Source organism: Takifugu rubripes, chromosome 2, assembly GCF_901000725.2.
Source record: "Takifugu rubripes chromosome 2, fTakRub1.2, whole genome shotgun sequence".
In the NCBI taxonomy this organism is placed as follows: Eukaryota; Metazoa; Chordata; class Actinopteri; order Tetraodontiformes; family Tetraodontidae; genus Takifugu; species Takifugu rubripes.
The window spans coordinates 11,153,085-11,180,582 of record NC_042286.1 but is presented as its reverse complement, the minus strand read 5'-3'; the positions used below and the strand labels follow the sequence as shown (position 1 = coordinate 11,180,582).

The window sequence follows — 27,498 nt, the reverse complement described above, 5'->3', positions numbered from 1 at the left end:
TTTCCATCTCCACACTGATGGAAATTTTCACGTATTGAGACTTTACGATACGATTGTCTTGGAAATACGTATTTTAAATACCGGTGTTGGAAATAGTGCCCGTCCCTGCCGTGATTGGTCTGATAAATGATGTTGTTTAACATGTTTTCCCCAGTCTCATTTTAATTTTTATGTATACATTAAATCGAAGTGATTTACACAAATATCCATCAGATTCGGCGTGTATGTGTTATTCTTTAAACAGTCAACTCAATTAGACTGCATGTGTTACGGAACAGTCAAGGAGGCCAGGACCCAGATGCAGAGTAAAAAGTGAAAGGTTCTTTATTGATAACAACAATGCAAGGGGAAGCCGTTCACGGAACGAAGGATCGATCGAAATAGCAACAAAAACAACGAACTAAAAATCCCCAAGAAATGGGGGAAAAGTGCAAACGAAAGTGACAGGGCACTGGAAAAAACGGACAACTCTGGGAATAAGCACGGGATAGCGAACAACTGGAGCTCTCTGAGGGTTGGAGCTATAGGTGCTGCAGCATGAACAACAGTCCGGCACCGGAGGCCAAGAGAGGAGAGCTTAAGTAGGCGCCGAGTTCGGGGTAAGGAGCTGCAGGGGCACCAGAGACCGGCCCGCCCCGGACTGCCGCTCCTGCAGGGGGAGGAGGTGAGAAATCCAAGTTATGACCAGAAACCGAACCACAACAGCATGTCTTTAACATAATATTTTCTATTTTATTCATTTTACAGAGATTCTATTCATTTTTCTAGGTATATATATATACAGTATGGGCGAGTTCGAGTTCTTATGGGAGAATAACAATCAGCTCGGACTGCGTGGGCTTTTCAAAAATAAGATTATTGAAATCCAAACAGGTATTTTACCACAGGCGGTTTCATAATCTGATTTTTTTTAAAAATAAAAAATTCCCTGGTAGTAAAGAAATTAGTCAGCAAAAATACTGCAAAATGAAAAATGCTTTTATTTGGTTTTGGACGAGTAGCTGATCAAAATATTGTACGCAAATATAAAAAGATGCATTCACGGGTCAACAAACGACAACAACAAACTTCTATCGAAAATATCCTAACTCATGGTCTTTATAAGAGCTAAAAGCCGGGACACTTGAAACTATATCAGCTTTTTAGCGAGATTCTGTTCCAGGATGTTGGAGAAAAATGAGTTTAAAATGTGGCAGAGGCAGAAATGAGCGACACGCAGCGCCCGGAGAGAATGAGAAGCACCCGTTTTTAGGCCACTTCACAAGGGCCCTTCTTCGTGAGGAATAAAATTAGGTATATCTTTTAAAACAAAAAACCAACAAACAAACAAAAAAAAACCACTTCCTGTTGGTGTAATAATGGAGGAAGTAGGGTCTTTTTCGAGATTACTCTGGGGCTTTTGTAGTTAGGATCTTGTAGATATTCTAACAGGTGCACCGAGGAGGCACACCTAACGATCTTAATGATTTAACCGATGGGCAAGTTTAACGCCTTTAAAGTTCAACGCCCTGTGAACTGTTGCTCGGTACCGATCACCAGGCGCGAGAAACCTCCGGAAACCTCAGGAGAACATTTCTCTGCAGAACAAACTGTCCTCCTCTCAGATGGAGTTGAAGACTCAACTCCAGAAAGCCGCAGAGGAGATTCAACAAAGAGACGAAACCATCGACTCTCTTCGTAGTGAGCTTTCTGCCCTGAAGAACCATTTGGAGGAAATTCCCTCCTCAGACATGAAGAAGCAACTTCAAGAGGCTGAGGACAATATGAAAAGAAGAGATGAAGAATTAGTCTCTCTTAAGCAGCTTCTCCAAACACAACAAAAGGAGATGGAGGAGTTGAGAGCCTCTCTGCAGGACTCCAAGACCTCCTAAAGATCTCAGACATCAGAGGAGAGCAGCAAGCAGGAAATCAGCCACCTGAAGGAGCTTCTTGCTGAGAAAGAGCAGCACATCAGCAGGGTGGAGAGAAAGAGACAGAGAAGAACCGCTGCATATGTTGATAGCTTGTACCTTCTGACCTGCACACAGACTGCACTCCAACAACAAGAGGAGAGATGTGCAGCTGTGGAAGCTGAACCTGTGAAAAAAAGGCTGATCAGCAGCAGAGCCTTCAACAAGAGCTCCAAAGCAAAGAGGGGAGCATCAGGAAGGAGCTCTCTCAGCCGATGAAGATCTCAGAGCAAGAGCTGTCTGTTGTGAGCCGGATCAAGCACGTCAAAGATGAAGTAGTCCAGCTGCAGGTGAGCTCTACAACGGTCCCTCCACATCTCTCTGTCTCCTTCCAGAAGATGTCAGAAGGTTGAATCTAAAACAGGCTGTCTTTCTCTTTACAGCGGCCGAGCAATGAGAGGAACAAAATCAAGAAGAAGGAGCAAAAACAAAAAGTAGCTCTGCTGTAGAACAGCAGAGCTACTTGTTAAAGACCCTGATCCTCCTCTCACGTCCTCATCCTGACCTCTGACCTCTCCCGCCACCTATATCTACATTACATGCATAGAATATATTCGTTGTTAATCTTGTTTGTGAAAGTTTATTTAATAAAATGTTTAAAACATTTAATGTTGTTTTTCCTTGAGGATCAAGAAAAACACATCACACATCAATTAACACAGTTTCCAAGCAAAAGGTGCTAATTTTACCTGATCAGTTGCTTATTTCCCTAATCTAATCAATTTAATGGGTTTAGATTTGATCATTCTTAGTTTCAATGAGCTTCAGGAACTCAAAGGCTTTGCTAGACTTGATTGCTTTGCTGCTCTGGTGGAAAAAGAGAACTACATGACTGCATCATCAATAAAGTTTAATGATAACAAAAAGGAAATGTATTTAAAATAAAGTATCTGTTTAATTTAAACATTAAATTCGTAATGTCTGTTTATTTACACAGCACATTTAAAACAGCCACGTACTGTAGGAATAAAAGTCATAAACCAACAAATGAAGTAAAAATCAAAGCTAACACCTAAAAACCAATTAAAGCTGTTTAGACACACATAAAACGCCGTAAATAGGAGCAGCATTGAAAATAAGATGTGTGCTAACTGATCAGGAGCACATCATTGTTTCTTTTGTGATCCCAAGATTTTATTTTATGCTTTGAAAACGTCATTTTTCATAAATCAACAGACGTACTCAGCGACAGCCGCAATAACACAATATGTCCACTAGACGGCAATCTAAGTAAGTAAGAGGTGAAAGTGGGACGTTCACCTGCCGTGGGAAACGGGATACTCGTCCGCCAATCACATAAAAGCATCGCCCACCTGGTGCACCTGATGAGCGCTCTGCTCCAGACGCTTGCACCAGAGTGGTCACCTGTTTACTGTTCTCGCTGTATTTGTTCCCCTCGTTTTTCTCGTTTGAATCCGTTAATCTCGCTATAGCCGCCACCACCATCATCACACTGTCTCTTATTTCTGTTACAACCTCTTTTGCGGTCAAGAACGACATCCAAATATCTCGAAACCAGACGCGCCGATCGCAACCGGATCCTTGAGAAAGCGAGCATAGACGGGGGGGTGGTCCCAACGTCTCTGAATGGATACATTAACGGTGCAAAGATTTTGCACTTTGGTGGAAGACCAGCGACCCTTCCAGAAGGTAACCAGACTTGCTCCGTGTTAAGAATGCGCAGGGATTAAAAACCCCGAACTCATTTATTCCCCACATTCACTTCTACTCAACAGGCTGACAAATGAAGGCGCAGGAGGCCTGTCTCTGTCAGCAAGAGACAGATCTCCAGCTCCCGACGTGATCCTGGATGCTCCTGAGCTTGCAAGTGATTTTTGTAAGTTTGTTTTAATATGACCGTGCATTTATTTACGGTGCCGGTGAATATTGCGACTGCTGTTGCCTGTGCACAAGTGGACGACCCGTGCTGACCATTGATTCCCAGCTCTGAATCTCCTTGACTGAAGCAAGAACAATGGGCCGGATTCACCAATATGTTCTTAAGAATCTTCTTAAATTCTTTCTTAAGTTGTTCTTAAGAAGTTTCTTAAGACAACCCTACGTCTGATTCACCAACGCGTTCGTAAACCCCAGAATTGTTCGCAGCTGTGTTCTTAGATTGATGAATGCCATCTGTTCGTAAATTGGATGCGCGTGCCAGGTGAGTCTAATTAACATACGATTAGCATAAGTCACCGCCCACTAATGCCCATAAAAGGAACTGCAGCAGGACCCTGTAGACAGAGCAAAAAGCAGCCAAATGCCCAAAGCTTGTCTCTCCATGCCCGATTTCTGACGCCGTGTTGAACAATCAAGGATGGCTAATGTGGCGGTGTGGAGAGAGGTGGAACGGTCAACGACAACGCCACCTGGGGAATTTCCCCCCAGGAATTAACCGGAAAACAGGCACGCGCAGATAAGGTTCGGTTCCAGAGGCAGAGACAGGATTGAGGGTTAGGCACTACAATTTTATTAAATCCAACTCAACAAAAATAACACGGCTGTACGAAAGTCAAACAAAAGGGGGTGGACAGGGCTGGGGCCCCACCGGCAGGTAAAACGCAATTAGGGGAGATAACCAAACTAAAAACACCCGTGCTACTGCAAACAAAACAGCCCAGATAAGCTGCAACCACGCTACACCTTCGTCGAAGGGGGAAATCAACTAAAGCCCGCTGGAGGCAGTGCCTTATATAAACCTTTTTCTCCCCACCCACCAATTAAGGCACTACCTCCATATGGCACCTGTTCGGAGGGCAGGCCACGCCCTGCCACACTAACACGCTTGATAAAATTGCCTCAACCCTGATGACTATAGCCAACACGCTTAAAGAAATCAACGAGAATGTTAAAATAAATAAACGTGTAAAAGCTGTGCTCTGAAACCGGTCTCTTTTTTTTTTTCTTTTTGAAGTGAATCAAGACTGTTAGACTGAAATTGTGACGACAATGCATTTTATTCACAAACGGGCAATTAATCGCGCTCGAACGTGAACCGCGTGCCTGCAGTCTGGCCCCATGATTGCGTCAGGACGCACATCCTCACGGGGTTGTGGCTCTGTCCAAGCACAACCAGCGCCCCTTTAAAATGCCGATGGTGCGTTCAATGGTGGAGCGACTGCGCGCTTGCATCTGATTGAATAAAACTTCCTGTGGAGTCTGAGGGTTGGTCAGTGGTGTCAACAACCAGGGAGCCAGGGCATATCCTCGATCCCCTAAAATAAATCAAGATAAAATCAAATAAGACAGTTTTGGCATGGTTTCCAATTTAGTTGATTAAAGTTAAGTCATTGGCACATTTACGTAATTTTAAAATTCTCCGTAAATCACCAAAAATAGGAAATAAATGACAGAATTATCATTGTAATATTGAATTTTATTGAACTGCACAAGAGAAGGAAACACAACCATGCCAACATGTCGGCACTGAAATGTGCGTAAGAGTACTCCTGAGTGTTCGTAGGATTTGTTCTCACCTACGCATAAATCCAGGATAAGAAGAAATTGGTGAATGCCACAATCTTCGTAAAATGTTCGTAAGTGGGACTTAAGAACAAATTTGTTCGTAAGAACGTTTCGTGAATCCGGCCCAATGTTCTTGCCGTGGGGCTTCATAAGAGTGTCCATTTGTGGGGCGCCAGCAGCAGAGGCATCATTTCTAGTCTGAAAGTGGAGTGCGGAGAAGACTACGCCTGCTCTCTGTCCTGGTCCAAAGAAGGAGGCGTGGCCAACAGGAGAGGGGCCATTCACAGATGGAGCGAACATCAGGGAGCCGTAAAGGTCAGAGGTTCCATGGCCAAACTAGCAAATCTCTGAGAATATCCATTAATATCTGGGCCAAAATCACGGGTAATTCTGAAACTCTGGTTCGATGTGATTTCAGGCGCTGGCCTGGTGTCCGTGGCAACCAAACCACTTGCATCTGGTGGCTGTACCAACGACCGCCGCATCAGCCTCTGGATCGTCAACAGAGGTTCCTGCATGAGCGCAGTGGACACAGTCGCAGGTGAATCCACACTCCTGTTTGTGGGCGGAGTCAAATGGACAAGTTAAACATTTTCCTTTTTGCTTCAGGTGTCTTTTCTGGTGTTTGCACCCAATTACAAGGAGCTGGTCTCAAGGCACGGGCACGTTCATAAGTGATATCTGGAAATACCCCACCCTTAGAAAAGCTGTGAAGCTCTTGGGTAATGACTCAGAACTTTCCTAAACTGTAGCGGTCCAGGTCACTATTGGGTGGATTCTAACCTACTGTGTTGTTTCGTGCCTGGAGTGAAGTTATGTTCTTTGTTTTTAGGCCACAGCGACAGTTTTAAATGCGACGCAGAGTCCAGGCTGCTCCACCGTCACAACTCTTTCTGCAGACAAAACCGTCTGCCTGTGGAAGAGTTTTGACCTGGACCCTGTTCAGAAGAAACGGAGAGAGACGATGGCCACATCAACCAACAGTTGCCTTCTTCAGTCAATTAGATCATTTAGAATTGTGATGGTAAATAAATTGTTTTAATTTTAGTAATTTGTTGTGTTTATTGTGGTGTTTGCCCCCACAAACAGGAGATCTGTCTAATATAACGAAATCTTTGTTAATTAAGATTCTCCTCATCCACCATTTCAATAGAGGCCAGCAGGGGCAGCAGAGCCCAGGTTAAGTTAATAATAGACTTTTGATCAAGCCAGAATTGTGAACGTTTTCTTTCAGCCCACACAAGCGAGACAGTTGAATCCTTTTAAATGCTCAGTGTATAAAATTTCCACGCGGTACTGCATTATCCTTATCAACATTTTATTTCTTTGGTATATAGAGGCATATTTCCACACAATTACAGTTGAAACATGTTTTAAAATGGTCCATTTCCAAAAAAAACCCCTTTTTTTTCCACAACATTTTGGCACGTACCACTCTGGCACCAAAGTGAATCAGCTTCTTGGCATCAGTGTGTCAACAAAGATGTGTTACATTGCGATCTGTATCGGCTTGCGTTCACGCTTCTATTGCTTCACGCCAGCGACGCTAACCTCCGAGGACCTCGACGCCGCTAGCAACGCTTCCGGGCGGAGGCGTTTCCTAGATTCGGATGGCTGCATTGCATAATTTCGAGTCTCTTTCCTTTTCAGCATGTCAGACATTTCTGAAATCTTGCTTCCGGACACCCACCGAGCCCGACAACACCCGTGTAGCACCTGTACCAACGGAGCGTGCACAAAAGTACATGTTTGCAGTTTGTTGAAGCGAAGCAAATTGGACCAAACCCAGCATGAGACCTCGCCGAGGGACGCGTGGCGCGTTTGCATTCGATCCAACGCCGTAGATCTGCAGGAAAATCAATACGCTCCACTTAAACAGCGTATTAGGAACCGTCTGACGGGTGAAGGCTAAATCCAGGGGAGGAACGCGACCACCGAGTGACGCAGTCTGACGACAACAACGGGACTCAAGAGTAAAAGTATGTGCAAAGCAACAGTGTGCAGAGACAGAAGGAAAATAAAGAGATAATAATGCATGAAGATAGAGATGCAGTTCCTTTCCTGAATGGCAGCGGTTCGTATCCTTGTTCCCACTATCGGAACATCGTCTGGTTTCCGATCAAGGCTCCTTTTTTTTAGGGACCGCCCCGGCTCGGCGCACTCGCCTCCAGTACCCCCGAACGTCACATCTCGAAGTGGCGATAGATGCTCTCCACGTAGCTCAGGACCCTCTGCCAGTCAGGCCCCCCTGTCCTTAACATCTCCTCCACTGTCTGAGGGTACATAGACAGGTTAGATTTGAAGAAAACCTGCACCCGTCTTCACTCCAAAACGGGAGTTTACCAGCGTCCGCGCGATCCCGACAGCCTCTCCTGTTTTGAACGCCAGACCGAGATTTTCCCTCTGCAAAGACAAGGAAGAATCAATCACCTGAGGGCGCGTACATCATATAACGAGAGCGTGTTCTGATTGATTATTACGGCTGTCACCTTGTTCTCCGGGGTGAGGCTGCTGTAGGGGATGTGGGAGGGGAGATACGTGTGGTAGACGGCGCAGAAGGCCAGGCCGTCGGCCCAGCTGCTGCTGAAGTTAGTGATGTCGATACTCTGGAGGAGGGAAAAAGAGAGGACGGCGATGTGAAAATCACATCTGCCATGGATGATTTATACGCCTCTTTTGAAGGAACGGGTTCAGAGTATAATTTATCTATTAAAGTGATGCTAAATGATTTAAAATCCAAGCAGCATGATCATTTGGAGCGGTGGGAAGCTGTATTAAAGCGAACCGTATTGAGCGGGAAGATTCTGCTTTATCATCGCTAAACTATCCCGGCGTTTGAGGTTTAACGTCAAGCTAAAGCTGAGACCAGCGTTACCTGGTATCCCTGCGTCCGGCTCTGGCACCAGCGAAGCAGCGAGTTTCTCTTCGAACCTCCGTGGCGACGCAGCAGCATGTTGAAACCATCCTGAGGCCTGAAAAAGGTAGAAAACTCTTTAATCATAAGCCAGTAAAAGAGTGTCTGTGTGTGTGTGTGTGTGTGTCCTCACCTCAGAGAAGGCAGCTCCGTCAGGGCAGAGTTGTACTTGTTCAGAGACTCTTCACGTTTTCCTGTTGAGTCGAATAGAAGTAGCAGGACTAACTTTACAGTTTTTTATATTTTTTTATTCTGACCTCAGTGTGCTCATCTTTGGTGGTACACATATTTGACTGGATCACTAAATGATGCTTGTTTGAACATGTTCATGACAGGTGTGTGTGTGCATGTGTGTGTGTGTGTAACGAATATGCGTAATGGAAAAGATCTACAGAAATCCCCCCCACCCCCACACATACACATACCTGTGAGGCTGTCAGGGTTTCTTCGCCCTTGAAGTTGCCCCAAGTTCTTGAACACAAAGAGGCGACGTCAGTAAACACACACACAATCCAAATCATCGCGATTAAGATAAAAGGTCGCACTTTGATCGGGACCGTTCCTGCAGCGTCACACTGGGACTTTCCATTCTGGAGGGCGGAGGCGCATGAGGACGTCGGTAACCTGAAGACAGAAAATGGAAAGCGTGACTCCGCGGTTGACCACTTTGACCACAGGTTTCAGTGCAGTCGAGATCAGTCCAAGATGAGTGTGTTATCAGGGGGAATGAAGCGTGACAGTGTGTGTGTGTGTGTGTGTGTGTGTGTGTGTGTTCACCTCGACCTCTCTGTGCTTAAAGGGTGCCGCGTTTCGCTGGCGCGCACGTCCTCCCCACTCTTCTCCGGGCTGATCACGTTTCTCAGGTATCGCTTCGTGACGCCTTTGCACTCTGTTCTGCTCTCCTCGCCTGTAACATTCCTTCCCCCATCACTCTGACTCCTCTCCGCCGTCCCTTCTTGTCCCGTCCTGTCCGTCCCCTTCTTGTTGCCCATCGTTGGGCTTTCTTTGCTTTCGGAACCATCCGCTCGCTCTCCGTTGGGTCTCTCCGGACAGGTACTGGAAGGCTGGCTCAGCGCGGCCAGTTTCTGCCGGCTCTGCTTTAACTCCTCTCGGAGGCGGCTCAGTTGCACGTCGGCCTCCTTCTGCCTCTGCTGAGCGGCAGCGAGCTCCCTCTCCACATCCCGGTGCGCTGCGCGGAGCGCCGACAGCTCTTCTTCCGCTTCTGCTCTCAGGCGGTCTGCCACTGCTACTGCCACCTGCAGGTCAGACTGGAACTGCAGCCATTCTCCACGCTCACTCTGCAAGCCAAACCACAGGGTTAGCTTCTGCTCACTCAAGTGCACGTGGCCTATAATTTAACAATTTTGGTCAAAGACAAAACCCCATTCAGCACACTTAGCAACCAACATGGAGCGTTACGTTACTTCCTTCCTTTCCTGGTACCGATGCTAAATGTCGTCCTTTACCCATCTTTTGTTTTCTTCCTCCACCAAACTTCATGAACGTCTCATGAACTAGTTTGTGGGTGTGTATGTGTGGGTCTGTGTGTAACAAACAAATCGATCAATGCAGGGGTGTGAAATAATGATCTCTTTGGTGGAGGTTAAAATAATCCAAATCAGGCAAAATATTGAAGGTGGCATTCTCTCCCCCCCGACTTAAATTCCAAATCCCAACATAGATGAATCCTCTTGGAACTCCATTTTCTAACTTGATACCTTTTAAGTACCATGTAGAACCAAAATATCTCCATTGTATTCCACACGTTTTTCTTCCAGGGAACAATAACCACAGATAACTTATCACAGTGGTTTAGCAGTAAAGTGTTTCTATAAAAGCTACCAATTAACCGGGTATCCACAGTAGCTTGAAATGACTTTAAATGCAGATTTTAGTCCTGGTTATTATTGACCTTTAGCTATGATCTCAAACTCAGTCATCTCAACTGCGTTAATGTCTTGCGTATTTCTACGTATGTCGTAAATCCTTTCTTACAATCCACACTCTCGCCACTAGAGGCTGCTATATCTCACACACTGCTTCGGATGCACAGAAATGGTAGTTTTACCCAGCATTCCAATGGTTTTCCAAACTTTGGCAATCGCTGCTGCGGCAACTATTCTGGTCCCGGCTCAGTTTCATGTCTGAAGTCTGAAAGTTTTCACGAAGAGAGCCGTGACGGCCAGACTGGGAATAACACCAGAAGAGTCATTGTAGGATCCGAGCAGGAAAAGGAGAGAGAAAAAAAGATAATAAAGGTTGTTGAATCCATGTGCAGATTTACTACCAAACGCTGGAGCGTCGAGAGATGTGAGGACGTGCCGACAAGCCGCGGGCCTGGGAACGCTGGGAACACTGGTAATTAGATGAAGAGTGGATGAAAACATGGAGGAGGTGATATCTGAGCCAAGTCGCTCCCACGTCTGACCACTGACTCAAGACCACAGCTGGGCCTGATTACACCGGACACATGTATACATATATAAACACATGCGCCCCCCCCCCCCCCCCCCACTCCTCTTTTATTGTTCTACCTCACCACCAAACCACATTTTTCGACTTCTCTCACACGTGCGTCTCCAGAATTCCGGGCAGACCGGAGCAGAGTGGGCCTGCCAACCTTTGCGGAATAATAAGTAGGAGAGCTCCCAGTTTGGGAAAGTTAAATATAACAGATGGTTCTTCAGAGAGCCTTTTGTTATCAGGACAGGGACGCTCCAAACAGAGCATGTCTGTTTCAGGAAACAGGAAGGGGCGCTCCTCACTCACAGCGAGATAAGGGTGTGGACTGTCAGTCTTAAGAGACACACACACACACGTCTCGTCCCTGAAGAGCTGACCCAGTACCCCACTGCAAGACCAGATGTGTGATCCTACACACACACACACACACACACACACACACTCCCCTTTTATTGTTCTACCTCACCACCAAACCACATTTTTCGACTTCTCTCACACGTGCGTCTCCAGAAGAGACACACAGACGTGCGCACGTCTAGGAACTCCTGACAAGGCCGCGTAGGGGTCCACTGACTTTAGAGCCTGCATACGTGTTCAAGTGAGAGCGTTCCAAGCATCTGTCTCCAGTTCACCTCCACACCCAAAACTTTCCAATACATATTTAGGGGAAAGTTTCCAAATATGTGATATTCCCCCTCTTGCCTGACACACCGTGTGATGAATATTCAACATGGTGATTCAGCTCAGCAGGACATGAAGTCAACGTCCTATTTTAGTGTCACGCATGCATCAAAAGGGCCAAAGTCTCAACGTCACGTTGAGACTTTGGCCCTTGGAGAAGGCCTCGTTTCCGGAGGCATAGGACACTAGAACCTATGAATTAAGATTTAGCTGGATTTGAAGATTGCAGGACGGTGTTGATGTGTCATTTCAAACTGTTCTGTCACAGAACAGTTTGAAATGACACATGGAATATGTGAATGCAGGACGGTGTTGATGTGTCATTTCAAACTGTTCTGTCACAGAACAGTTTGAAATGACACATGGAATATGTCCTGCAATCTTCAAATCCAGCTAAATCTTAATTCATAGGTTCTAGTGTCCTATGCCTCCGGAAACGAGGCCTTCTCCAAGTGGAGGAGCAGCCTAGCACAGAGAGAACGGGAATCAGGAGATCATTCCAGGAACCCTCAAGCAGGATTCACCTGGAACTGATACCAGAGCAATGCAGAGATCTGCTACAAGTAGAGGGAGAGAATGAAGAATAAAGGCTACACGAACTTTATAAGATAGGATTGAGTCTTGGGAAGATCTGGCTTGATGTAAAGCAATAGGGAAGGGTAGAAGGATAATAGGAAGTGAAAAGTTAAGATTCTCTGTTTTCAGAGGGCAGAACAGCCACAGGTCAAACAGCCAGAAGAGGTCAAACAGCGGAGGCGACACCGTTTCCTGTACACGTCCTTCACTCAAAAAAAACAATAAATATTCCATTTGCAATAAGTGTGGAAGTTGGAGAAACAAAGAAAACAAGATCAAGGTCTTAGAAAGGGAAGTACGGATAAACACTGACGCCAACGCTGTCCAGCACCCCCCACTGTGTCAACAAATACCTGTTTGCTGCTACTTTAATGAGCGATAAGTTGGTGGAACTGGGGACTGACAGCTTTTTAAAACTTAAGGATGAGAGCATCCCACAGGAGGATATGGAGCCATGCCGATCATGCTCTGAAAACAAGAAAAGGAAGTGAGATGGAGGAGACAAGAGAGAAGGCGAGGGAGAGCGACAAATGATGAGTCCGTGCTCTGAGCTACCGCTGCTCTGGAAGGAGTGGTCAGTGCTCGGATGGAGGGAGGGAGGGAGAGAGAGAAGGAATGAAGGAATAAGTGAGAGGCACAGAGAGGGAAACAGGAGGGAGGAATCTCTACAATGCTCGAAAACCCAACGCACCAGCCAAGACGCTGAATGCATCTGTGACACAGATTCCGAGTGATTTAGCGAGGCCTCCGTCTCACGTGCAGTTCAGAGACAAAAGTGCACATCCAGCCAACCAATCCCCCCCCTTCAAACCGGTACGCAACACAAAACATGTTTTTGTCTCCTCGGCGCACGAATGTGAACTCCAGCCCACCACAGCAAAGTCGACCGAGTGGCTCCGTGCGTTCGAGCTCGGCCGGCTTGTGTTGCCTAACGAGGGGCAAAGGAAGGATGATTTTGCCCCGGCGTCTGACACATGGCTGCCACTTCACCACAGACGCGCTGCGGTTCAGCCAGCTCGCACAATGCGTCTGTTTCCTGGGCTTGAGCAAGATTTGAATAACAAAACGGAAAGAAAAAAAAACACCAGGAGAGGAAGCGCGGAGCCGAAGAGCAGGAGCAAACATGCTCCAATTGTGAGGAAACGGATCCTTAAATGGAGCGAAGCAACAAAAAAAAAAGAGGGGGGGAAAGAAAAAAATGTGAAAGGAGCTGAAGTGGAAGAGAAAGGAGATGAGGTAACTGGAGGCCGGCACGCTGTCGGGCGTATTCCAGCTGTTGCAATCTGGGGCAGATCCCGAGGACTGCAGGTCTCATAAGGGAGGGACAGGAATGGGGACAAGAGACAGACAGGAAATTACCACAACGGATCACCATCCCCACACGAGCGAGGGGAGCCCGAGCGACAGAACCGAAGGACGCGGGACTCTCGCTCTTAACTCGCGCAACTTTGGGCGGGGACGCTGATGCTGGCGTGATCAAACAAATATCTGCCGGGTCTGTGGTGGAATTTTAGGGGACATTTTTAGGACGCGAGGACATTTTGGCTGGACCTCAGAAATTCAAAGGGCTGTTTAAGGGTTAAAATTTGATTTAAAGGTTAGAATATGGTTCAGGTTAAGGTTGGGGTAAGAACTGAGTATTTAGATGTGATGACTAGAGTAAAGGTAAGGCGCTGGAGACGGAAAGTCCTCACAATGATGGTAACGTGCGTGCACATACGTGTGTGTCAAGAGAAAGCAGCTCCCAGTGGAGCCAGTTCACAGCCCAACTGTGTCAGAAGTGTGTAGAGGTCAACAGGCTGCTCTCTGGTCTTATCTCCAAGTCAGACCACCACAAGCACTTTGCACACGTGTCTGAGGTCGTGGCTCACTTCCTGTTTACTTTGCGTTACAAATGACAAAACCACAATCAAACGACCGCGCGGCCCACGCCGCTGCCTGCTGCAGCACACTCTGTTGCTTCTGATTCTGAGTCATGGGAGCACCTCACCTGCAGATTAGTCTTCAGAGACTTCACCTCCGTCTGGAGCAGCTTCAGCATCTCTGGGGAGACATCAGAGGACGACCGAATAAAGACAGGGTGTCTTGGAAGCAGTGAAATAAAAGTCAGGCAGCGGTGATATTGTGTGTTCATTTATGGTGACAGATGTTTGGCTCTTGCCTGCTGCGCTCAGGGCCACATCCTGACCGGTGGTGAGCCCCAGCGTCGCCCTGCACTCCTCCAACAGCTTCTCCAGCTCCCCACACTCAGGCGGTAAAGACTGACTCAGGCCACTGTCCCAGTCTGTCCCCTTATGCCCAGAAGAGCTGCCCTGGACAGGAGTGGTGGGGGGGCTCTTTGAGGGACTGACACTCAGGGGCTTCTCCTGGGAGTCCTCAGCCCGTGGGGTGGAGGTCGGAGGACCCCCGTCCCTCCCAAACACAGCTTGTCCTTTAACCTTACTGTGCACCAGAGTGACGGTGGGGTCACCACTAAAACTACTGGGACTGACGGGCGGATGAGGCTTCCAGTCACGCTGGGGGCTGGAGGCGGAGGGGGCTTTCTTCTCCCTGGCGAGAGGAACGGGGGGCGGAGACGTAACCGGGGCTGCGGAGGAAGGCTGCGGTGAGCTGGGGTGCAAAGGCCTGAGAGCAGGGACATCACTCTGAGGAGACACAGGGGGGGTGTGGAAACTCTCTCCATGGGCCCCTAAACAAACAAATAAAAAGATTCAATTTGGGGTTTGTATTATTTTAAAACCATTGAATGTTGGGGGGGTAGGAGTCATTCCTCAGCTGATTATTGAGGAAGTTCTGGTAAAATGATTGAAGGTAATTAATCACAAATATATATGACCCAAGAGAAAAAGGGAAAACGGATATCTGGTTGCGCTACGGCAGGACTTTGGCCCGTTGTCCTTCATGGAATTGTTATCATTCAGCCACTACGGAGGCTTTTTAAGGACAAGCTGAGCGTTTAAAAGCATTTCGACAAGGTTGAAGTCAGGACTTTGACTTGACTTTGCCTGTGGGCTTCCAATCACCGCCCTAATGCGTAATCCCCCATGCGTGAGCTTTAAATCCAGAGCTGATCAGCAGATACTCCGCTTCAGGACTTCCTGGTAGAGCGCAGAATTCACGCCTCCCTTAACTCACACCAGTATTCCAGACTGGGAGGCAGGAAAGCTGCTCCAGACCATCACAGCTGATGGACCTGTTGTGTTGGAGACTTCCAAAAAGTTCTAATTACTTTGATACTTTAGCAAACTGGGAGATGCAACTTTAGCCTCTGTCATATTTTCTGAGGGATCTGTAGAAAAACCAGATCAGGCACATCATCGACAGCGCGAAGACATCTGTGTTCACATGCACCCCCACCCCCGGTAAACCCTGATGAAGTCCAGATTACCGTGCATGTGTGAAAGAAGCGTTAGCGCTCGAAGGTGGTTTAGACCTTCAAGTATTTCGTGGTGTCTTTTTGTAACATGGAATCCCAAAGAGGGAGCATTCAACAGCTCCGGTTGTACCCTGGAACTCATCAGAGCCCAGAAAAAGCTTTAGATCCGCTCTAAGTTTGACACTTTTTAAAGCATTTGCATTAGTTCTGGATCGCACCGTCCCACCTAAGTCACTATCACTGACACCAAGAGCTGCCAAGGGTCTGTTGATGCAGCAAACACAAGAACTGTGATGTCACCGAACCAATCTGAACCGTAGAAGTCTCGCTCCATGACGCCGGAGCCATTTTTAGTGGCGGTAGATAGAATGTCTGAGTCAACTAACTAAGGAGGTTAGTGAAAGTTGAAGGCAAAACAAAGAGAGAGAGAGTGAGCAGCAGGATCCCAGGAGGATTTCTGACTAAACCAGCTTAGTAGTCACTAGTTTGACATGCTGAAACTGGGGGGAGAAGAAGGATGAATGCAGCAGCGAGGCTCTCATTAGCCTGGAAACAGGAACTAATGTTTTAATCCACTCACGCCCCCGATCACATCCCCACACCTACTCCACACAAAAAGAACACGAGCGATTTTCACTTCCTGCTCAGAGTTCCCGAGAAAGCCGGCCCTCCACAAAAACAGTGGGGAAACTATGGAAACCACTGGGCATCACGTCTGCGTCTATTCTTCTCTTTCCTTGTTTGGACAAAAGCTTCACTGCAAGGAGAATGAATGTGTGTTTTGTTAGTTCTTAAATGATGTAAGAGCAGCCATCCAACATTCGCGAAGCTATGCACCACCTGCTCGGAGGCCCCGATCGCTCCCAGAGAAAGACAGGATTGTCCCAATAACGTTCTCATGCCACCCCTGCCTTTTATTGCTTCATTCCAAACCATAATATGCTCATCCAGCCATGCTCACGGGTGGCCGAGTGAGAGACAGAAAGAGAGAGTGAGTGTGTGTGTGTGTGTGTGTGTGTGTCAGACAGCATTAGGCCCTCTGTGATTAATCCGCTGCCCTTGTGCTGAGCAGGGGAATTCTGCCGATTCATCACAGCTGGCCTGGCGGGGTCGGAGCGAACCACGCAGGGACACGAGGGAAATGACCACTCACCGACGCTGCCAAGATTCCTGCTGCCACACACACACACACACACACACACACACACACACACACACACACCCTCTCCCATCAGGAGAAAAGAGAGAGCCTTTCCACGCGCTTCTCCTTTCGTCGGCTTGAATTTCCCGATCATTCCCCCTTTCTTTCATGCCTCCCTCATGAGAGCCGTGCTGACTTTATCCCCCCCAGCATGGGGGCACACGCTCGCGTGTGTGGTTCCAGTTGTGCACAAACATGCATGTCGACCTGTTGTGTTGACCAACCTGGCGCATGATTGTCCCTGCTGGAAAAGTTGCCCATCCCGCAGGAGCTGACGGGGCCCTGCAGGTCCTGGAGCAAAGAGGGCACTGTGGAGGAAGACCCCTGCTCTGTTACACACACACACACACACACACACACACACACACACAATATATCACTACACAAAAAGTATTTATGAAAACCAGACTTAATGTTCCTAAACGTATAATCCTAACAGCTGAGAAAACACGCACAAAATTGGACCATACAAACAAACAAACAAAAAGCCTCGAACTCGTGTTTAAACTCCCCTCACGTTCAATGAGCCGTTACCTTTAGAAAGGCACAAACGCTGAAGCAACGACAGAAACAGAAATCAGCGTTTGCCTTTAACTATCAAGCGTATCTTAATTCCGGATCGGCGGTCTGAAAAAAACGTGGTTTCGAACGCGTAACTGCGCTCCTCGCCCGCGCGCTCAACTCTATCGACACTTTCCTCGAGTGAGAAGCCGGCACTAACCTCTTAGGTGCGGACGCCCGGATCCAACTTGGCTTCCCTTCAGAGTTTCTGAGAAGTCTTCCTCCTCTCGGCGCGGCGCGGCGCGTCTCACGGCGGGGCTGAGCCGAGCGCACTGCCCCGCTGCGTCCTCACTGACGGGAAGGAACCACCGACGGGGACAGACAGCGGCCAAAGTTGATCGGGGGCCGGACAGAATACGGTGACGGAAAAGTGCAGATAAGAGGAGGAAATGAGAAAAAGTACATGACGGATTGCACCGACGGGGACGCCGCATGTGTCCACTAGAGGGCGCAGTTAGGCTGTCAGAAGGAACCTGCTGTGTGCGCGCGCGTTCGTGCGCGTGTGCACGCGCGTATTGTTATGAATCTGAACATCCCGGGACTTTGACCCACTGACCCAGTGTGCCAGACGGTTCCATGCCTACACCTGCTTTTCTATGACAATGATTAATGATAAACTATATCAATTTATGTATTGACATCTACTATAGCAGACAAATCTACGGTAATTAAACGACTTCCAGACGATATTTCCCAGATTATTGGGTTCATTTGGGATTAATTTCAATGATTTCATCATTTGGGATTTACACACACACACACACACACACACACACACACAATGGTGGTTAAACCTTAAAAGGGTTTCGCTTAATAAAATAATCTGTTTTATCTCAATTAGGAACTAAATTGCTGGAAACCCTGCAATACATTTACCATACTATTTATCACCGATAGGCGGCGCACAACGCAAGAAGACTGAGAAAAGGAAGCTCATGGAAGCTCTGCTGAAGCTCTGCTGTCTCTCTGGGTGCACCTGAGAAATGATGAAAATGACCGAACTGACGTGACTTCAACATTTATTTCTTGGCACAGATCTCTGTCACAAAACACTCCAAAACAAAAACACCATGATCCCAAGCTGTGACTGTTTTCCAGATGCCTTTATTATTCCTAATTTCTACCGACAGCTTTTCATTAAATGCTGATTTTATTGTTACTGAAAGAACAAATTCTCCTCTTCAATGGGCACCAATGCCATAGTTGCAACAGAATGGATGAACACAGAAGTAATTTCATGTTTTAATTCCATTTTATTTCGTTCTTTTTGCTCCATTAGGGTTCTGCGGTGTTCTCTGCTCACTGAATGCAGGCGATGACGCCAGTCTCAGTGTGACAGAACAGGTTGTACATCCACATGGTGGCTCTAAATCGGTAGTTTCTGAAATGCCACGAGAATATAATGTTTTGGAGAGCAGCACAGCCATATCAGAACACTGTTTGTATCAGCCTCCATCCACCAAAAGACCCATTGTTGGTTGCCTGATGCCAGTTGGAACCCATTAGGATCGTTCTACTGGGTGGATTACGGCCATTTTGATGACCTGCTTGCATGAGCATGACTGCAACTCTGAAAAATACGGAAACTCCGCACCTGCAGAAAATGGCTGCTTATCCATTTGGCTGACAGACAAGAAAAGGATGGCTCTTTAGTGATGAAAAGCTCCACTACAAGGTCTGGCTGACCTCGCACAGATGAAACACTCTCACTGGCTGTCATCTGAACCTTCCTCCTCCACTCGTCCTCTTTCGGAGAATGATGTTTCTATCTGAACTCCACACAGAAGTCAATTAGGAGGAAGCAAAGATGAAGACGCTGGGCACTCTTTAAGGCACGGCACGCATCCTCAACCACGCTCAGAGCCTCGCCGCAACTCCAGCCCCACCCACCGACACGCGTCTGTGGTGTCAGCGCGCACCAGGGCCACGCGCGTCTCGGTGGGGCGAGTGGTGGGCCCTGCAGGGGGGACGGTGCAAACAATGCACAGCGACTGTTTCTCAGGCTTCGTACTCCTCTCTAATACCAGATTAGATGAATGAATGTGTTTGCCGGGACTGATTTTCCACCAGAGGTAATCCCTAGTGAGGACACGCGCTTATCCAGGAGGAATCAACACTCCACCTCGCCTGCCTGCCAACCGCATCTCAGCCAGTTATATTAGGAGCCATAATCCATAAGCCATAATAACTAAGGTGTTATTTGCGTTGTTTACAGGCTTCCGCTTTGATATCGGGGAGATTTAGCTATCTCTGTTTAAAAGATCAAACCCCCCCATCCGCCCCCCCTCCACTGCAAACTCTTCTGACTGAGCCGCGGTGCCAGCACACATCTCTCCGGATTGACAGACGGTGTCAGAAGGTGACAGCAAGCGTTGAGGCTTGTGGATGGATGGCACCTGCTACCCCTCAGAGGAGAGGAACCGAAGCCACAGGCAGGAGATGCTAAAGCACCTGGCTGTCTGCCCTGGTGGGGGGGTGGGGGTTATTGATGGGTGGGGAGCAGGGAGAAGGTTGCCAACCATCTGCGTATGGAGAGCAAGTGCCAGGCGTCTGCCTAGTTTTGATGGTATGTCTCACAGAAGTTACCCATCGGTTCCACTGGTATATATTCCTTAGAATATTCCGGTAGGTGCTCATCCAGCCACCTATCAATACCGGCTAACATCGCTAAGAAGACAACACAATTCAAACGACACATTGCACAAGATACAGAGTAGGTCATCCCTAGATAACATCCAACCCCCTGGCAACATAAAGGCTGAGGTCATTCAAATATCCACACTCGCACGTCACCAGAGAGCACGTGGGCCTCACCGTGAGGTGGGCCGGCACAGCTACGATCTTAGACGTGCAGGAGTGTCGTTACTGGAACTCAGCCTCTCATGCTGAAGGAGCTACATGCAGCATTCTGGATTATTTCTAAGGAACCTTCGGTCCCACAAAGGAGGGAGGCGGGATCTCCTGGCAGGCGCCGGCCCAGCGAGCGGCGTCCAGGAAGGGGGTCCTGTGAGCTGCTGCGCCTGCCGCGCTGGCGTCGGTGTGAGTGCCGACCAACTGCAGCACGCGGGCAGATGGCCTGTGGTGGAGGGCCAGCTGCCTGGAGCTGTAGCCGCACATCCCGATCCCCACGGCCCCCAGCAGCACGGCCATGCCCGGCACGCTCTTGTCAGCCGGGGGTGTCACGGGCACATTGTGGTAGGCCTGTGTCTGTGCAGAAAGACAGGAGGAAAGCGTCGGAGTGAGGGAACGTCGGGGAGATTATGGAGACTATTTTCCATCATAAAGAGTTAGAAAAGAAAAACTTTGCTCACCTCTGCCCACATCCCATAAAGCCTCCCCACCACTCCCAGAGAGATTAAAAACTCATCTTCTCTCATTTGCCCCACCACAGTCTGTCAAAGTAAAAGCTTGTCTGTTTTGTGTCACAGGCAATTTCCTTCAGCAGCTCTTGATGATTATACAGAGCACAGAGGAGCGAATAATAGAAACTTCAGTGTCTAAATGAGCCGGGCAAGTCAGACTGCTCAGCCATTCTTGGGGCTCACTCACCCATTTCCCATTCCCATTTACAATGCAGTCGACTGTTAGGTGCTAAATGCCAGCAGAAAGGTGATTCTGTGTTTTGTGGGCCTAAACAAAAGTCATCATCTGGTCCGTGGAGCAGAAACCTGCGCGGACCTGGTTGGCACGGATGGTGCGCAATAGCGTTTTTCATTGGCTGTTTAGACGGCTAAAAAGCTTTGTTACAACTCGGGAAATTCATCATTCTCGCTATAAAATCCTGCTCACACAAACAAGCAGTACTCGTCAAATAGATGAAGTCCAGAGAAATAAAGGTGGAGTCCTCACCTGCAGCAGCCTGATGTATCCTGGAGTGAGTCTTTGGAGTGTGCAGAACATCTCTGGGCTCGAGTCTGACGATCTTCTTAAGGACAAACGGCTTTCAGAAGTTGCCTGTGTGTGCTGACCTCCTCCTCCTGGATTCCCAGGGTGGGAAACCCACTGACAGAGGGAATGTCCTGCTGTGTGTGTGTGCACGCAGCTCTCTGATGTGGCCCGGCCCAGTCAGCCCTCTAATATCTCCTTGCTGCCGTTACATAAGCTGCAGTCTGTAGGTTGAGTGTCTAAGGAGATTACGCTGGCACACACACACACAGAAGCGTCTTCATAAACAGAGGCACGCTTCCATGCTGGTGCAACCACTGACTTTTGCTCATATTAAAGTCCTTTTAGGAAATGAAGTGATATTTTAAAATATTTTCCCTTGTGCAGATATTTGTCTGATATATCACAAAACAATAAATTGGTACGTCTAACGAACAATACGCGATCTCGTATACATTTGCTTTACTTTGATGGTCAATGGATCCAATATTAAATAGGCTTATGGACATAATTAGTCATAACTCTGTCACTTAATTTAATAAATAGCTTAAAAACAATCTAAAACACAAAACAAGCAGCTCTTCTTTATATCTTAGTGAGGCCCAGCACTTGCTGTGCACCACAAGCTTCAGTTCTGGGCCCCCTTCACTTTATTAAAATATCAACCTCCTAGCTTGAGCGTTTCTAAATATGCTTGTTTTATGGCCACTTTATTGTCTCTCACTGCTATTAACACATCGTGATTGGATGATAACTGACTTTATATTGTGTGTAGTGCCATTCTTTTTAAACTATTCTCTTTACCAGATGAATCCGGGCATAACTGACTGTGTATAAGAACAGTTGGTTGAGGATATTTCCCGGCATGTCAGCATATTTTTGTAAGCTTTAATATCCTTCTGGCCCTCTGGGGCTTCGGTTCAGAGTGGGGTCTTGTAACAAGGTCACCGTGCTGATAATATATATCTCTAGTTTTCATTGCTGGAGAGGAATCTTCCAGAATCCGCAAACAGTGACCTTCTTCTCTGGGTTTGAGGACTTGATTCTGCCTCCCAGCTTCATACGTCCATGAACCCCTGCTGCCAGGTCACGACGCCACCGAGGCTACGGCGACCAACGTACTGATCACTACTGATCCTGGTAATATTAGAAGTCGACTCAGGCCTGCATGGAACACCTCCCAAGGAAACAAACCCAAAGTCAGCACATCCGCGGGCTCACGTGGCGGCTGGTGCTGCTCACTAAACCACAGCGAAAACATTAAACTGGGAGCAACATTTCTCTAAATAAAAATCAATGCACCGCATTTTAATAGAGCGTCTGTGTGGAGGCTTTTTTTCCCTTTTTTGACAATTAAATTCCCCGCAACCGTGCCAAGCCTTCGCCTTGACTCGCTACATAAAAACCTATTGTTGCTTAGACATGGCTTTTTTTCTTAAATCTGCTGACTGGCCAGAAAAGACGTACTATATTGTGTTTGGCTGCGCACCAAGATGACGGATGAGCAACCTTCGCTGCCGCACTAATGGCTAAAAGGGTGCAATAAGAGCTCATAAGACCACAGTTATGTCACACAGGCGATCAGGCAACATGCTCTCAGGATTTGACGCCTGAAGTCTTCTTATGCGTCTCGGCGTTCGCTCAGGTCAGGACAATGGCGCCACCCAGCTGAGATAATTCTGTCCCTCTCCTGAACCCGTCGCCTGGCACTAAGCTGTGGGGGGAAGAGCTAGAATAGACTATCCCCCTAGCAGACGGGCATGGTTTTGGAGGCGGTTAAGCCACCAACTCCTTGGGGGGGGGGATCGCTTGCCAAGGTCCAGCTCCAAACTTTGCTGCTATATGGAGGTTATGGTTAGATAACGGCACCACGCTGGGACCTGAGCCCCTTAATGGATGTCTTCTCAGACGCCATCCTGCCTCCCCGATGACTGCTGACCACAAAACTGAAATTCTAAAGAGGTGCACGGAGGAGCCATTTGGCCAGGCGTTTGATCTGATTTGGAAGCGTGCAGCAGAGGATTGAGGAGGCCTTTAAGTTAACTGTCTGGGTTTAAATGTCATGACATCTGCAAACAAGTACACAGCATTTAGCATTTTAGCAATTAGGCCGTTGCTTGAGGGAGGGGCTGAGTGAACGTGAACGCCAGTTCGATAAAATTTCAGCGGTGGGATGATTTGCAGGGACTCGCTGTGTGTTTGATTCAAAAACAGACAAGGATAGAAAACCAGGGATATTTAATGAGGCTTCTCATCCGACAGTGATGGAGCGCGATGGAAACGGCAGCTCAGGAGCGTCTGTGCTCTAGCGTGACTGACGGCCTCCTGGTGGCACCTGGGGAAGCTCCGCCTCCTCTCCTCCGTGCGCTGGAAGAATGTCTGTGATCCAGTACTGAAGCAGCGCGCCGACGGCGGCGGTTTCCCCTGGAACACAAAGAGAGCGCGGCGTTACGGTTGATGCTGCAGCCGACAACACCAGAGGAACAGTCGGCTTCCTCCGAAGACGCTCGACAGGCGTCTGCATTGGCGCGGCGATGATTTTGGTTCCTGTTTGATCGGAGACACGCGGGAAACGACGGCGTAAAGAGGAGCAGATACCGTTGGTGACGGATATCCACCTTAAATGTGCTACAGCCATTTCTCTGCAGGGACGTTAGAACTGCTGAAACATTGTGTTTCATTCCTCAGCAGACTGCGACGCCATTATTACTGCACCAGCTATCAGGCCTTTAATGGAGGCTCACAGGAGTTTAGTTTAGTCATTGTTAGTGTTGTGGCGCCATTTTCCTGCATTATTGCTGTTTCAGGACAAAGCAGAAGGTTCAACGAGTCGGGGTGTGCAGCCAACGTGGGCCTCCAGCAGCCTGTTCAGAGGGAGCTGCAGATCGGCGCTCCGTGCCCGATGAATCCCTCTTTTCCCTCTCAGATCCGCGGCCAACGCTTCACAGATGCTCTCCGACATGCAGCACTTGTCTCCCCCTTTTCAGCCCCTTTGTGCTGATTTCTGGTTATTCACTAAATCTGTTTTCTTTTGAAACGCGGCAATTTGATTTTGGAGCAAATTGGGCACAACATACACACACACACGTACACACACACATACAGCATGACTTGAGTGAATTGTGTAAGCTTTTAAGCAGACTGCATTAGTGAAATGAAGTGACGGACAGCTTTATCGCCCAACGGCAATAAAGCGGAGACTTCTGAAACGCAGCTTTTCAGCGCCGCAGAGGAAAACCAAAGATCGCGCCGTTAATACGAGGCCACCGGGTCCCGCACCGACGATGATCCGCCGTTTTATGATGAAATTGTCCTCTCCCGAAGGCACGATTTCAAATGAAATATTTACAGGTCGGCCAGGAGCGCGTTCACGAGGGTGACGGGAGCCCAGGGTGCATCTGTCTTTGGTGCATCCACATGGCGACAGCAGCGTTCGCAACAGTGAGGCAGCATGACTCATGCCCGATGACGCAGGTGGGAGAGGGGGGCTACAAAAGCTTTCAGGCAGCTGTGGAGAAGCTGCCTGGAGACGACGGGCACGACTCCGGCACAGCCAGCCACACATCACTCCGTCAATGTGGACTCCATCTCCGTGCCCGGCCTGTTTACATCTCCTCGCCATTGGCGCGCACTTGAGCGCTCAATGGCGGCGGAGTCCCCGCTGATCCCGTGACACAGCAGACTAATCAAGCATGCAAGTGCACAAACAAAACAAAAAAAAACGTGCACGGGCAAAAACGTATCTGGGGACTCCTGAGAAGTTGAAGCCGCCGTGAGCGCGGACAAGTCGGAACACGTCGAGTGTGCGAGGTGGACGAGGCGACGTGCAGGTGCAGGTAAAGGCGAGTTCGAGCAGGTCCAGTCAGAATTATGATTATTATGGATGTTAGGATGCACAGACAACCTGCAGGGACAGATCGGGACACGCGTCAACCTGCAGGGACAGGTTAATGAAGTTTCCGGGCAGATCCCAGCGTGAAAAGGCCAGTGTGGACAGGACGGGGCATTAACTGGCGTCAGGCACGTACCTTCAGACAAAGCCGATGTGTCCCTGAGCTCCTCCAGCGCCTCTGCCAGCTTATCCGTCTCTCTCCGCTGAACCAAGCTCTGAAGAGTGGAGAGTTGCTTTAAGACAGAGGTGGGTTTGTCCCCGCTGGCTAAGCTGCTCAGAAGGTCCTCCACCGTCCCAGAGAGGAGACGGAGCTCGTGGACAGGCGGCGAGGCTGCAGGAGCGCAGAGGCCAGAAAACAGTTAGCGTTCACGTAAAATGCAACAGCAGGGCGATTTCAGCAGGAAGAGCTCCTCACGTACTGTCTGACACGTAGAGCTTCATGGTGGACCTCAGGAAGTCTGACACCTCAGCAACTCTCCGCCCGCTCTCGTCATTGCCTTCATCGTCCTTCCTGTAGGTGAACTCCACGGCGGCAGCCTGGGGCACCAGGCCCATGGACAGCAGCTTCTCTTTGCGCCGCTTCTTCTTCAGCTTCCTTCTCTTGTTCTTGCTAACGCCCTCCCCCCCCTCGTTCCCCTGACCCGGAGCCACGCTGGGTTCAGCTGCTCCGTCTTTCTCACAGTCTGGACGGAGGGATGGCTTCTTTTTTCTCCTTTTCCTTCTCTTCTGTCCTTTTTCTTCCTCTCGTTCCGAATCCCCGTCGGTGTCACCTCGGCTCTCTGCGGGCGACAAGATGGCAAACTTTAAATTCCATTTAGGTGCCACACAAACTCCAAAAAACGAGGCATAAATCCAACACAGACATGTGACAAAGTTTCATTAACCGTCCACAAGCGCTCTAATGAACTCTCCTGTGTCAAGTTTGATGAATCCTTCCATAATCTGAGGAAGATGGACGAGCATCACAAACATTTAACACATCTCAGACATCTGAGAATGACCGAACTTCACTTGTTCAGCCCTGAGTTTACATTTAGGGTCGTTTCATAACAGAGACGACCCATCTTGAAAGGTGCTGTTGAGCTGAACATGAATGATGATTACGACCAAAGTACCAGCTGTGTCCTTGTCACTTGTGCCGTCCAGCTGGAAGCGTGTGGGGGATCTCTCGGAATCTGCCTTGTAGTCCGGAGGAGGGAGTAGGACCGTGTACACGCGCCTTCCAGGAGCGTCTCCGATCAAGGTCTTCCCTGCAGCTACCAGGGTAACAGTGGTAAAAGATGGGTTTTGAATGTTCTGATATAAACCGTTCTTTATATCAGATCTTCATCAAACCTGCAGTGGTGGCGGAAGGTCTGGAGGCCTTCCTTTTCCTGCAGGGGGGGTTTGATGGGTTTTCCACTTGCAGCTTGCTGGACTCATATTTAGGAGCTGCGGGGAAAAGCCTCTGGAGGACTTTTGATTGAAATACTGGCGGACACAAGATGCACAAACAAAAAACCCCAAATCGTTACGTTTGTCTTCGAATTTACGTGTCTAATTTCCAATACGGGCAGGTTGGAATCCAACCTTGCCAAATCTACAATTTAAAAAGAAACTATATGAAATGCTAAACATGAAATGAGAAGTGCTTCTCACCAATCTTGACTATGAATTGTCATTTTCAGGCTGGCCTGTTACCGGCCGACAACTATTAGCCGAGTGCGTGTTTAAGAGTTTTCTTATTTCTCTTTGCATGGAGACCATGTGCGTTTGTTTACGCTTAGAAACCAACTTAACGCGAGACTTAGCATGCTAGCTGCTAAGTTACCCAAAATATAACGTTCTGTGGTTTTGTACGAAACCTAAACTATTGTAGGGTTCTTCAGCCGTTCTCACCTTCTTTCCTACGTGCCATATCGATCCATGTACGTGTGGGAGTAGAAAGAACGAACCATTAGAATAAACACACAGCTACATCCATGATGCTACCAAGCTAGCCGGGTTAGCTAGCCAGTTTCCCACCCAGCTGGCATTTATTACGTCAACAGGAGGTCCTGTAACGCGCGTTGTCGTTAAAAAGCATTTCCATCTAGGCGTCCTTAAAGAACTGTATTTTAGAAAAGCTCAGTGGAATACTAATGGCGTGTGTGTTTTCCTCTAGTAGCTAGGTAGCATTAGCTGCCGCTCTGTGGCGACAGAGAGGTATCGCTCCAGACGCACCGAATCCCCATTCAAACCATCCCAAACTTAACGATTTAATAAAATCCCAAGGACTCTTTGCTTTAATGTCAGCCGCATGTAAGTCATTTTATTAACTGGGATGCACTCTACAATTCGGCACACAACATACAGCACAATGCATAGAATATAGGTTTTTATGAGGCTTATTTATAATGGTGAATGAAAGCGTGCGCTCGTTCCATTTATAAAATAGCAACGAATCAAAACGTGACTGACGGTGCAAAGATGAGTCACATGTACGAGCGCGATCACAACGCTGCTGCTGTCTTTAATAAGCGCTCATGTTCTGCCCCCCCACCCCAAGGAAGTCTT

The 27,498-nt window shown here is 48.2% G+C and overlaps 4 protein-coding genes and 2 long non-coding RNA genes across 11 annotated transcripts in view; 3 read left to right on the top strand and 3 right to left on the bottom strand.

Moving 5' to 3' along the window:
- The first annotated feature begins 555 nt into the window (after positions 1 to 555).
- LOC115247935 (uncharacterized) lies at positions 556 to 2,563 on the top strand. Its single transcript, XR_003886992.1, has 3 exons — positions 556 to 664; positions 1,584 to 2,239; positions 2,333 to 2,563. It is a non-coding gene; the product is annotated as an uncharacterized lncRNA (long non-coding RNA).
- A 756-nt stretch (positions 2,564 to 3,319) lies between these two features.
- LOC105416204 (uncharacterized) lies at positions 3,320 to 6,429 on the top strand. Of its 2 annotated transcripts, none has more exons than XR_003886990.1 (6): positions 3,320 to 3,599; positions 3,686 to 3,786; positions 5,594 to 5,729; positions 5,833 to 5,955; positions 6,024 to 6,136; positions 6,247 to 6,429. It is a non-coding gene; the product is annotated as an uncharacterized lncRNA (long non-coding RNA). The 2 variants fall into 2 exon arrangements; XR_965468.2 differs by having other exon boundaries at positions 5,591 to 5,729.
- A 289-nt stretch (positions 6,430 to 6,718) lies between these two features.
- Positions 6,719 to 17,505, bottom strand: LOC101072681 (cytospin-A). Its single transcript, XM_011616096.2, has 12 exons — positions 17,347 to 17,505; positions 16,850 to 16,954; positions 14,210 to 14,737; positions 14,039 to 14,091; positions 9,106 to 9,626; positions 8,874 to 8,952; positions 8,754 to 8,799; positions 8,462 to 8,522; positions 8,290 to 8,386; positions 7,904 to 8,020; positions 7,758 to 7,817; positions 6,719 to 7,687 (listed from the first exon to the last, which is right to left on the bottom strand). The coding sequence occupies exons 2-12, from the start codon at positions 16,884 to 16,886 to the stop codon at positions 7,598 to 7,600; spliced, it is 1,689 nt and encodes a 562-aa protein (XP_011614398.2). The 5' UTR covers positions 16,887 to 16,954; positions 17,347 to 17,505; the 3' UTR covers positions 6,719 to 7,597.
- A 688-nt stretch (positions 17,506 to 18,193) lies between these two features.
- On the bottom strand, positions 18,194 to 21,185 carry LOC115247932 (uncharacterized). Its single transcript, XM_029831018.1, has 2 exons — positions 21,036 to 21,185; positions 18,194 to 20,393 (listed from the first exon to the last, which is right to left on the bottom strand). The coding sequence occupies exons 1-2, from the start codon at positions 21,084 to 21,086 to the stop codon at positions 20,106 to 20,108; spliced, it is 339 nt and encodes a 112-aa protein (XP_029686878.1). The 5' UTR covers positions 21,087 to 21,185; the 3' UTR covers positions 18,194 to 20,105.
- A 2,106-nt stretch (positions 21,186 to 23,291) lies between these two features.
- Positions 23,292 to 27,117, bottom strand: erich1 (glutamate rich 1). Of its 2 annotated transcripts, none has more exons than XM_011616114.2 (6): positions 26,842 to 27,117; positions 26,299 to 26,433; positions 26,079 to 26,213; positions 25,383 to 25,742; positions 25,100 to 25,294; positions 23,292 to 23,495 (listed from the first exon to the last, which is right to left on the bottom strand). In XM_011616114.2, the coding sequence occupies exons 1-6, from the start codon at positions 26,858 to 26,860 to the stop codon at positions 23,377 to 23,379; spliced, it is 963 nt and encodes a 320-aa protein (XP_011614416.2). In that variant the 5' UTR covers positions 26,861 to 27,117; the 3' UTR covers positions 23,292 to 23,376. The 2 variants fall into 2 exon arrangements, with proteins under 2 accessions (XP_011614416.2, XP_011614411.2); XM_011616109.2 differs by having other exon boundaries at positions 26,079 to 26,219; positions 26,842 to 27,113.
- A 159-nt stretch (positions 27,118 to 27,276) lies between these two features.
- dlgap2a (discs, large (Drosophila) homolog-associated protein 2a) overlaps positions 27,277 to 27,498 on the top strand; it is a 98,304-nt gene continuing 98,082 nt past the window's right edge. For all 4 annotated transcript variants that reach the window (XM_029832694.1, XM_029832691.1, XM_029832690.1 and 1 more), the window contains exon 1: positions 27,277 to 27,498. This exon is cut by the window's right edge and continues 273 nt beyond it. The gene's annotated coding sequence lies outside the window, so the exon portion shown is untranslated.

Coding starts and splice junctions, on each gene's coding strand:
- LOC101072681 (XM_011616096.2), bottom strand. CDS start 16,886: ATGGGCAACTTTTCCAGCAGGGACAATCATGCGCCAG. Junction 14,738..16,849: donor CAGGGACAATCATGCGCCAG/GTTGGTCAACAC, acceptor TTGTTTGTTTAG/GGGCCCATGGAGAGAGTTTC. Junction 8,953..9,105: donor TTAAGCACAGAGAGGTCGAG/GTGAACACACAC, acceptor TTCTGTCTTCAG/GTTACCGACGTCCTCATGCG.
- LOC115247932 (XM_029831018.1), bottom strand. CDS start 21,086: ATGTTCTGCACACTCCAAAGACTCACTCCAGGATACATCAGGCTGCTG. Junction 20,394..21,035: donor GATACATCAGGCTGCTGCAG/GTGAGGACTCCA, acceptor CTTTCTGCACAG/ACACAGGCCTACCACAATGT.
- erich1 (XM_011616109.2), bottom strand. Junction 26,220..26,298: donor ACCTTCCGCCACCACTGCAG/GTTTGATGAAGA, acceptor TTACCCTGGTAG/CTGCAGGGAAGACCTTGATC. Junction 25,743..26,078: donor AAGTGACAAGGACACAGCTG/GTACTTTGGTCG, acceptor TGTCGCCCGCAG/AGAGCCGAGGTGACACCGAC.